Genomic DNA, 12,056 nt, shown 5'->3' with positions numbered 1-12,056 from the left:
AAAAGGGGAAAACAAAAACGTATATTTCAGAAAAAATTATTGATAAATAATTCATAATTTAATATTTCTTTAATTTTCCTTTCCCATCTGTCTGTAAAATACTACTTCCCTTACATAAAAACAGCAAGGTTAAAAAATAAGTCTTACCCCTCAATATATAGCACTCAAATAATAATTTTTGAATAAAATTCTTCAAAATAGTTTTAAATTTATGTGAAAATCCAAATGTAAAACCAAATTATTCTGTGTAAAACTATCATCATACCCCCATCTATAATAGAAAAAGTTCCTAAAACATTCTCCATATTTTTCATTATTTCTCACAATGCTCAAAAAAACCATTTAAAAACACCTTCAGATTGCTCAAAACAAATAACAAAAAACTGTTTCCCATAAAATATATCAATTGGTTTCATTTTCTGTTCCAAAGAACACTTGAAAACAGTTTCCTACATTGCGCAAAGCAAGAGAACAAACGAAATTAAGGAAATAAAAAATAAATAAATAAAAACCTTGATTTTGAGAACACCAAAGAATTCTTTATACCCAGTTAACAAGGTAAGGTGAGATGCGGTGTCAGCCAATACAAATGGCAAAATCATCTTAACTCTTTTCAATCCAAGAGCTCAAACACTTGTTAAAACAAAACAAAAATCATGCAATCGCTTAGCAATAAGTATGAGCTAAGAAGTCGGTAATGGAGCACCATTATAAAAGGACTTTTCCCCAAGAGGGCCGACATAAAATTAAAGTTGCCACTATCTAGTCTACTTACAAAGATTCAGGCCACTCGTGAAAGTACCTGGGGAACATAAAGGTGGTTAGCATGCATCTACCAAGATTTGCTATTTTCGCTAAGAAGTGCACCGTGGGCGTGATGGTGCAGTTAAATTAACTAAAAAGAGCAAAACAGAAACTTCCTGCAGCATCAGATGAATGGTCCAAACGGATCCTTTGCCATTTCAAGTAGGGACTCAGTGAAGCGGGTATTTTTCCACTCCTAATTTTAGCCGTGCGTGAAGAATCTTCAGACAAATATCAGTGGACAATCAAAATTTAGGTTGACATGATGAACTTCAACTTCAGAGATTACCATGACTTGTTTTAAAAGATTTTGAGGGTTTTTTCTGAACATTGTTAAAGATAACATGTTAACAAATGGGGATATGGATTATAACAAGGAGTCAAACATGTGAAAGCTATTAAGGAAGATAAGTAGGCAAGCATCCCAGGACAGGCATTTCACTGGGGTGAACGAGGGCCATGTTCTTGAAATGGAGATCTTAGCAGGATTATAAGGCATGGGTTTAATTAAGGAGAAACATGAGTTAAGTTGAGGTTGGGCCTTTGGGTAATAGCTGTTTAAGCTCAAATATAAGAACTCAATGTCAACAAAGTGCAAAGATATACTAGCCAAGAAATACAAACGAGATTGGGTTCAAAAATGATTCCATTAAGGATTTGAAGGGCAAGCACAACAAAATATCCAATAGGCATTGATATCAAAAAGCCAAAAAAGAAAGTCTGTGGAAACTTATACACTAAAGAATTTTGAATATGCACAAACCATACTTTCTGGAAGATGAATGGTAAAATATCCTCTAATAACTAATATTATCCCCCAAACGGGATGGCACCCATCTGTGCTTTTTAATACATATAAATATATTAGGCTTGGGTTGATCAAATTACCCCCAACCACCATTGGTGGTTCTAATGGATATTCGGAAGATCAGTCCCTGGTTGAGAAATGCCAATCATTTGTATTATTTGATTTCATTTGATTGCTAAACAGCAGGAAATGAAAACTTGGAATCTTACAATACCTAATCACAATGCTAGCTTAACACTTACCAAGAAACTGGTATAATACATGACATGAGCCCAACTTCACACAGAAACATGGAAGATGGCAAAACAAGATGCCATAGAAAATCCTAACCCCTATACTGATTCTAATTAAAATAAGAGACAGTCACTCTTCCAGTCCTAGTCATTGATAAATTACTTGCTCAACGAAGTTGACTACAGAAAATAAATCATCCCACTAAATGAGACAAAATGGAAGATATCCCACCAATTGAGTATACGAGACTACAAGGCTGTTGTTAAGCATTCCCCAGATGGAAATACTGCTAAATAGGTTTTATAATTCATGGCATTTGCAAAAATAGAAAGAATTATCGGGGCTGGGTTATTGGAAATAAGTGTGTATATTCACATATGGAATTCATCACTAGATAGTAGTCGAAAAGAAATTCAATAAACAGAGATAAAGGAGAAACATGGACATTCAATCATGAAAAAGCTAGAAAAGATGCATAATTCAAAAAACTATAGAGTTGCATAAAGAAAATAAGCAATCCGAAACAACTAAATATAGCCATTACATCTCCTCTGCGTTCAAATAAATTCTCCACATTTCATTTTGGTTGTTTCAAGCCCTAATAACAGAATTATAATTCCTCAAAAATCCAAAACTGATCAAGAAGCAGAAACGAAACCCTTACATGAACGTATTTGATCAATCTTGAGGAATCTCAACATCGCCATCAGCGATCTCCTGCTGCAGATCCTTAGGGTCCTTTCCATCGACCGTACACCCAACGGACACGCACGTGCCTAGAATCTCCTTCACTGAGCCGCTCAGGTCCTTGGCCATTGATCTTGGCCGCATGATCTTGGCGATCTCGATGACATCGTCGAGGGAGATGTTGCCATTATGTTTGATGTTCTTGGTCTTCTTGCGGTCGCGCTCCGGCTCTTTTAAAGCTTTGATGACAAGAGCGGCGGCGGAGGGGACGACGGAGACCTTGGCCTGCCTGTTCTGGACGGTGAGCTTCACCGTTACTCGGAGGCCCTTCCAGTCCTTGGCAGTCTCCTTGGCTATGTCTTCTCCGATCTTCTTAGGGGAGAGACCCAAGGGACCGATTTTCGGGGCGAGGGAACTGGCCGCCCCAACCTCACCGCCGGTGACCCTGACATAGACGTCGACTACCTGGCTTGGGTCGAACTTCGGCGGCATTTTCAGGCGAGGTGATTAGGGTTTAGGCTGAGAGAGAGGGTTCCTGGAGGCGCAACCAGAGAGGCAATGGAAGTGACCAGGAGTTTAGGGTTTCATATAAGCTAGGGTTTTGGAGACAAGATTAAATGACCAGTCTGTCCTGAAATTTGGTCAAATTTTCAGTGTTAAGTGTGGTCACGGGTTGGGCTCCATTCATTCTGATGGGCTTTCTTTAAGTGTTATATATGGTGTAGCTGGAACCATCAAAAGCCCAAATAATCCTAGAGCCCAAATTTACCAAGTATGAACTATCAAGTAACTCAGACAAGGGATTCTTCGATCTCCAAGAGATTGACATTTTTGACAAAAATAAAAAATGAAGGAAGATGAAGATTTAATTTTCAACAAAATTGCCCCATAAAAAAACCATACTTAAAATGACTAAAGAATCAGATTTCCAAAGTAATGATTACAAATACAAAACCATACCAAATATAAATTAAGAAGAAGAAAAAAACACCATGAAGAGAAGTACCTTTAAAAACTAAGTTTCAATGGATCTTTTGTTGGCTTTTTCCTATAATGTGTGGTCATATATGATTATATTTGTATGAATATTATTTAAAGGTATCAATTGATAGGTAGGTAAATCAATTGATTGGGCATTCAAGAGTCTTATGCATGGAAGACTCAAATTATAAATGGGGAGTTAGAAAATTTAACTCATAGGAATGTAGTGTTACAACTTTTGTAACCCCATCATTATGAAATTTATTTGTTACATTATGTTTATGTGTAATGGAGGAAAATGGAAAAGTATAACTTGTACAATTATAGAGATGCATTCAAGTTCATAATTCACCATTATCCATTACTTTGTACATAATGGGTGTAAATAATTAGTATAATTCTCATATATTCTTTGATGGGACTAGGAATGGCAACGGACCCGAGTTCGGGACAGGTTACCCCCATCCCAACCCCGCCCCGTTTATTAAAAACAATTACTATTCTCGTCCCGTTTAAAAAAAATAAACGGGGCGGGGTGGGTATGGGAAATTCCCATACTCGTCCCATTTAGCTTTTTTTTTTTTTTTTTTTTACTTTTAAAATTTTTAATTACATTAAAATAAATATATTTTATAAATAATAAAATTATTATATTTTTTATAACTTATTTTTTTATTATTATCTATATATATTAAAAATAGTAAAATAAAATTTTAAATTAAATTAATTTTAAAATTGAATTTATGTGTAAACGGGGCGAGGGGATGGGGTAATACCCAAACCTGCCCTGGGTTTAAAAAAAAAAAAATCTTATACTCGTCCCAAACCTGCTTATTAAATTTAAACTGCCTCCCATTAGGGGTGAAAAAATCCATCCCGTTGCCATCCCTATATGGGACAACTAAGAGATGTTTTTTTTTTTTTTTATAAGTTCAAGTTCTAAGTCACACTCTCATTCTTATGTCTTTCTATTGTTTTAATTTTAACAACATACATCACACAAGTAACACATCTACTATATGAGAGTAGTAAGTTGAAGACCTTGACAATCCAATTTACAAGGTGACTCAATCTCACTTCAAAAGTGTTATTGGTATCATAGATTAAGGTAAGAATATGATCATTATTTTAACATTTATATTTATTTTGTTTTATGCATCCAAAATTATTTTTTTAAATAATTATTTCTGCATAAAGTTTATAAAAGTTTGGTTAACATCTTTTTGTAATATTGTTTTTGCATTAAGTTCATTATGCATTACATATTTTACTTATACATTAAAATCATCAAAAAGTTAAATTGCTTTAAAATATTTTATAATCGAATAATTTTATATTTTCAATTAAAACCTTATGTCAAATGTTTTTTAAAATTGTTTAAAAGGTTTTAAAAAGTTGAATACAAGTTATTAGAGGTTCTAAACCTTAAATTAAAATCTTTTATGCACTTTACAATCTAATCAATCGATGTAAGGAGGAACCAGTTGAATCGATTAGCTCAACCGATTGAGAGATATTTTTACTCTCTTTTCTAGAAGCTTAGTGTTCCCAAATGATGTTAAGTTTTTCCATGTCAAATCTAGATTTAACCTACCCTACACCCGTTTATCTTTATCCCCAACTTTAATTGGGTAGTGTAAAGTCGGCATCCAGAAAAACTCATCTCATTGTCATCCTCACTCTCAAACATGAGATATAAAAAGTGATGAATTAACTTATCCTATCTAATAATCATGTTTAGAATATGATATATTGTTTCATCTCTTATCTCATCTTGTATTACATCTTATCCCGATAAAACATGATTTTTGAAAGAAATAAAAGTGAAATTGTAATAAAATTATTCATCAATTCATCCCATTAACTTATCATTTTGGTACAACTTAGCTCTATTTTGTTTTGTTTAGAATTGTACTCTTCATTTTCAACTTATTTGCAATTTTTTGTTTATTATATATAAATACTTAATTTTCTCAACCTCACTCGCATATGGGAAATGTAAGGAATGGGTGTAGAGATGGGAAATAAGCTTCTCTAATGAGTACGTAAGAAGAGAATAAAAAAAAAAATGATTGCAAATGGGAAATTGGAGACTCAACCTCCCCTCAACAAAAAGATACAATGATGATTGATGACGTCATGACTCATTTTTATGAATTTGTTTGGTAACCCTCAATCAACCAGAAAATTATTTGGCGAATCCTTCCCACTCAGCTCACAAACAACAAACACTCCAATCCACCAATAATCGAATCTACAATTCTTTTATGAGCCAAAATATAATTCATAATAATGTTGATTAAGACAAGTGATGCTTTTCTACTCCGAGACTTTCCTCCAGGCTCTATACAAGGGCCCCCGTCCCCCCGCATTTATTTTTAATTAAGGCCTCCATTATTGTTTAAGATACGTTCACTGATTATTGATTAACTAACTACTTGCCAAAATAAATTAAATAAATAAAAATACATTAGATATGATTGAGATAGCTTGAATTTTTTGGGTCTGATTAAAAGCTTTTTTTGAAAACAGTTTTTAAAAACCATTTTACGATGTTTTATAAAATAAAAGTACTTTGAAAACTCATTTTTAATATTTTTTTATATGTTTTTAAAATAATTTTTATATTTAATATATTTATTTTTAATTATTTTATATATTTTTATAATTAATTTTTAAAATGATCTTTAAAAAATAAGTAAAAACAATATAAAGCAATTAAAAGATATTTTTTGAAAATATATTGTTTTTTGTTGTTAAACATGTTTTCTGTTTTTCAGAACAAAAGAATTGAAAAATATGTTTAACAATTAGATAATAAAAAATAGTTTTATATTTGTAAAAACGAAATGCTTTTCGATAACATATTTTTATTGTTTTCAATTGTTTTAACTTGCTTTCTGAATGATGTTTTAAAAAATGATTATACAAATATGAAAAATTGTTAAAAATGAACCACTACTTAGAAAAATTATTTTTAAAACAGATGTTAAAAGCATAAAAATAAATAAAATAAAATAAATCATCTTAAATTACCAAACAAACATTAAAAAACTATTTTAAAAAACCGTTACTAAATATGGTCTTATTTATTTATGACGGGAATAGAAAATGACAATCGAGGACATTATTATTAGAGCATACTATTTATTTAATAATGATAATTTTGGACTATTGTGTAACATGCATTCTCGTGAATTGCCAAAGTTTTTTCATCTTATTCTTCATTGACAAACTTTTTACTTCTTTCTTTATTCTTCATGTTCATGTCTCAGGTGTAAAAAACTAGGCCTTATAAAAGTCAAAAAATTCAAGATTGGGGCAATCGATATATTTTAATCCCTATCTCTTAATGATAGGAAATTAACATTATAAAATTCAAGAAAAATCGAGGTTGCTGATGCATTTTAATATTAATTTTTTAATGGTTGCTAATTAATTTTTTATTTTTTATTTTTGAAATTTTTTTAGTGTGTAGCATCATTATTGGACTACTCCACCACCATCGTTTATGAATCAAGCACTTTGTTCATCAGGAAACGTTTTTGTTGGGACGTCATTTGTTTGTTTGGCCCTGGGCAGCCGCATGGGCCGGATACCAGAGTGGCCTCCCCAGGATTCGAACCCAAGTCCAAGACTTAAGGACGATAAGCGCAGATGGTACCAGGAGGGCAACCTTATCGTCCTTAAGTCTTGGACTTGGGTTCGAATCCTGGGGAGGCCACTCTGGTATCCGGCCCATGCGGCTGCCCAGGGCCAAACAAACAAATGACGTCCCAACAGTTTTTGCTCACGTGATTCGCCCTCTCTCATATTTTAATATAATTAATTCTGAAAATAAATTTAGTTTTCATAATAAATGTTTTAATTTTTTTTAAAATAATAATAATTTAATATGGCATGTGTAAGTGCAGAGTCGATAATTATGGTCAAATTCAAAGTAGGAACCCCATCATGATTCGTGAGATAACGTAAGATGAAAAGAGGAAGACAATCGGCTTCATTCAATCAAATCAACACATGCATGATGCCATCACGGAAGATGTTAGTGTGATTTTGGTTTCATCAACAATAATAATTGAATCGTCAAATCATAGGATAAAATTGGAGAAGCAGAAAATAATTCCCAAGAAAATAAGATGGTCCGTTAGTTCAAATTAAGTGAGGGCTGTTGTAATGCACGCCTTGCTCTTTTGAGTCATGCTGAGTGGACCACCGGCACTGTTTCTCGTCGCTGTGGGCCCCTACTGGTGCCAACCTTACCCACCATTCACAAAGTCACACCTCGGCACGTGGCTAAAATGCCAATTATTTGCACATTTTCAATAAATTTTCCCATCCATTCTGCTCCTTCCACGTGTATGTCTCCATCTAGAGGATCCAAAGTGGAGAGAGTGGGGCGCAGGGGAATAATCCCTGTTTGGCTCCAAGTTTCCGCGTGGCGACAAGAATTGAAAATCAGCGGACAATAAATTTTCGTACATGACGTGTCGCGACGCTGACATAGTGATCCAGACTGCACGGCAATGGGCAGTGGGGCCCACTGTAACTCTAGAAACCGTGTCATATGTGAAAAACTACCAATGACACGGGCTGGTGAAAGCGGAGAGGTGGTTGGTCCACGTGTGCAGTGAGGTCATAAACCTCACAAATTCCTCGCCATCTACAGGATTATTGTTATTTTATAGGCTAATTAAATTGATAAAAAAACGCTATCCTACGTGTCACTCTGTTGCCACCATTACTATATAATAAAGCACAAGTTGATAATCTAATCGTACGTGTCATTCTATTTTTTTTAAAATAAATATCAATTTTTTCTTTCCTTATTTTGATTTCCTTTCCATAAATAGTTTTACCTCATGTAAATTGTTTTCAACAACACCGTATGCTATTTTTATTTTATAATTTTTTTTCCATGTATTAAATACATATCTTAAAGGTGGTGTTTGTTTTTTTGACTTTTGTTGAAAATAATTTGTTTTCACAATTTAGATGATTTGTTTTTTTATTTTTTAATAACTTATTATAAACTTTTTATTGAATAGAAAAAGACAGAATATGTAACTTTTTTTAAATAGAAAAAATAACATATTGATTTTTCTTTATTTTTTAATACTTAATAAAAATAAAATATTATAAAAACAAACGTATTTAACACTATTAAATATTAAAATTCTATTTAAAAATAAATAAATAAATAAATACCACCTAATTATTTTTAATTTACATTAATAAACATGTAAATGTCTATATATTTTCCTTTTTTAAGCCATTGGAGGGAGAAATGGAATTGAAATAATAGCAGCCGATAAAGAGATGATGATCCAGTAATGAAATTTTATCAGAAATATGCTAATTTTTCATCTTTTAGTTATGATATAGTAACTTGCTTGCTTGTATAATCCTGTTTGGGGAGAGAGCTTATCCAGTACACTTTTATAAATAGCTAAACAGGCCAGAGAATCAGAGAGAAGAGAATAGACAGAGAAAGCCATTAGCCAAGAGCGCGTCAACACCTTGGTCAATGGCAACCAGGAGGAGCTATCTCACAAGGCCCAGTTACGTGTACCTAGCCGGGGAGAAAAGCAGCAGCAACAACGAGGAAATCACTGACGACATCGGCTTGGAATTCGATGAATCCGAAGTTTGGAACTCCGGCCAAGTCCCGTCCTCTGATCCTTTCAAGAAGCCAATTCCCAGTTCACGGGCATCCAAGAAACCGGTATCGAAAAAGATGGGCTCTGTGACTGCAACATCATTGCCTGTCAACATACCGGACTGGTCCAAGATCCTGAGGGATGACTACAGGCTGAGTCAGAGGAAGGAGAGTGACGAAGATGTGGATGATGTTGAGGAGGACGATGATCATGACAGTAGGATTCCTCCGCATGAATATTTGGCCAGGACTAGAGTGGCTTCTTTCTCGGTTCATGAAGGAATTGGAAGGACTTTGAAGGGGAGGGACTTGAGTCGGGTGAGGAATGCAATTTGGAAGAAGGTCGGGTTTGAAGACTAACACCATTTCTATATATACAAATTAATATTTTCAGAAATTTTGATCACCCATAGTCCTCTCTTTTTTTTTGTTTTTTTTTTTTCCTGGGGTTTTCTTTTCTTCCAAGTCCTCCTCTGGGTTTTGGGCGTGTGTGAGTTAGATCCAGTGGATCACTCATGCATGTCATCTAACTCTGTTGAGATGGTAGACAAATCTCAATTATCATTTCAGATTAACACCTTTTTTTTAGACTGGGGTGGGGGTTCTTTCTTCTGTGATTTGGCATGGGAATCGGAGGAAAAAGGATTGCAGAGGAAATGAATCCGCAGGTGTTTGGCTCCATTGAAACGATGGTTGGTACGAAAGCTACATAGTAGCTAGAACAAGCCTTGAAGTAAAAACCATATCCTATCAAGTTACAGATCTAGCCCTATTGTTTTTATTTTATTTTTTTCATGTTTGTCGTCACCTGTGGGTTGTAACTTGTAATAACTCTCTGGAACCGTTTATGCTGCTTAATTTATAGTACAAGTCCGTGAAAGTATTGTTTGTAATATTGCAGTGACATGGAAATGAAGTCATTCTCGCCTTCTTTTGTATTGTTGTGGTTTTCAGGCCATTCCATACGTAAATTGAATCGGTTCCTTTTGTTTTCACGTCATTTAAAAGCTCAACATCGAGACATGACAGAAGTTACTGAATTTAAAAACGTACCGCTTTCAAATTTTATGTAAGGCGCACCCAATTGACCGTTTCAATCTCAATTGGCAATGCCCAAATCCCAAATCCCAAATCCCAATTAACAAATGATCAAACAAGGGGCGCTGCTTGGACTTTTTCATTTTTTATTTTTTATTTTTGGTACCTGATACTTGAGTAGCGTGATGGAGAAAACAAGACTTGTACCATAAGGATGTTTGATGGTGGCGCTCATGCTGTGGACGGCGATAAGTTGAATGGCTGGAATGTTTAACCGTGAAGAGAAAAGCAATGACATCGCATCAAAACCTTCCTTCCGTTGCCCTTTTATCTTTCTCTTTTCCGTGGGTCTTCTGGGTCACCTGTCTAATGTGACTGCAACATAAAGTGGATGTTGAATTCGCTTGAAAACTTAGCTTGAGCGAAAGCGCATTTTAGCAAAAGCTGTGGGCTCTAGTTGATGGATTAGTGATAGCTTGGTTTATACATTTAGATACGGAATTGGATGCTCAATGTATTTCCTAAACACCACTGGATAAGATTGGGCTGACAAATGACAATTGACAATCAACAATCAACTTTTTAGCCTTCATTACTTGTGGAGTGAGTGCCGTGCTTGGAAAAGCTGATTCGAGTGTATATAGAGGTTACGTATGGGCAGTATTTACCTAAGGCTACAGCTTCTCTGATACGGCCTTTGGTTCAGCAAGCCATCACAGCACATTCTCTAATTTCACTGTGAGGCCGGGCAGGGAAGAAATTCCACCCCCAAAAACCATATTTTGACTGCGCCTCAACTATATCAACTGTACTTGAACTGTTAGATAATCATAGTCGATGATAACATCACTGCTCCCATCGCTATAGATAATCATAGTCGGTGATAACATCACTGCTCCCATCGCTATTACAGAACCGTACATGAGATTTTCACTTCATACGGCTCCTCGAGGGCCAATAATTAATCTAGGGACCGGGTCGGTATTATTTATTTATCTTGATATATTTGTAGGATAGATAGAGTCAAAATCTACCGGAAGGTCTCGGAATTAGGCCAATGGAATTCTGTCTGCTATAATCTATAATAATAATAAATAAATAAGGTACTTCTGAATTGCTCTCATCCTTTAATATTTTCTTTGTTGAGTAATAACTTAATCCTTCAATAAAATACTCCTTGCAGAAATATCAATAGATATTTCAACCCCGCCTTTTCCATTACGAAAAAGAATTAGACATTATATTAATTCATAAATCCTGACAAGAATTCTATCTCTATGAATATGGATATAAGAAAGAAAGAATAAGAAAAGATTTTTTCTATTGTAATTACATTCTTTTTTTTTTTTTTTTTTTTCGTTCCTAGTCTTCTTTCTAAAAAAAGTGAAGGGGGCTTTAAAAGAAAGTAAAGGATTATTTCGTTCCTGATAGCTATTTCTTTAATTAGTGGATAGGAGCATACTCTGGATCGGAATCATGGGGAGTACTGCCTGATCATTTCTACTAATTTAAAGCCCCAATTAGTATTCCTTTTATGCAAAAATGTCCCTTGGATAACTTACATAATCTCCATTACTAATCCTTTATGTACCTTGGTGTTCCTAGCCATCCACTTATTTTTGCTCAATCCCCCGTTATGGTACTACATATATGTTAATACATAGAAAAGATAGTGAAAACAAAACTCCATACAGTTAGTCTTTTGAACCCGCTTCAAGTCGTGATTGATGCCTAATCAATCAATCTTGGGAAAAACAAACAGTTTCTACTGCTTGCTTATGTTTATTTCTCTTGTACATAGGAAATGAGACTCAATCCTTTTACTGCGAATTTATAAGCTGTTTT

General features: G+C 34.3%; 2 protein-coding genes across 2 annotated transcripts; one reads left to right on the top strand and one right to left on the bottom strand.

Moving 5' to 3' along the window:
• Window positions 1–2,325: 2,325 nt before the first annotated feature.
• On the bottom strand, window positions 2,326–3,161 carry LOC100267052 (60S ribosomal protein L12-like). Its single transcript, XM_002281219.4, has one exon. It carries the CDS (start codon window positions 3,023–3,025, stop codon window positions 2,525–2,527), a length of 501 nt encoding a protein of 166 aa, XP_002281255.1. The 5' UTR covers window positions 3,026–3,161; the 3' UTR covers window positions 2,326–2,524.
• Window positions 3,162–8,799: 5,638 nt separating this feature from the next.
• Window positions 8,800–10,111, top strand: LOC100258555 (protein S40-4). Its single transcript, XM_002281293.5, has one exon. It carries the CDS (start codon window positions 9,042–9,044, stop codon window positions 9,531–9,533), a length of 492 nt encoding a protein of 163 aa, XP_002281329.1. The 5' UTR covers window positions 8,800–9,041; the 3' UTR covers window positions 9,534–10,111.
• Window positions 10,112–12,056: the final 1,945 nt, after the last annotated feature.

Source organism: Vitis vinifera, chromosome 8, assembly GCF_030704535.1.
Source record: "Vitis vinifera cultivar Pinot Noir 40024 chromosome 8, ASM3070453v1".
Taxonomy (NCBI): Eukaryota; Viridiplantae; Streptophyta; class Magnoliopsida; order Vitales; family Vitaceae; genus Vitis; species Vitis vinifera.
This window is presented reverse-complemented; position numbering and strand designations above follow the sequence as displayed.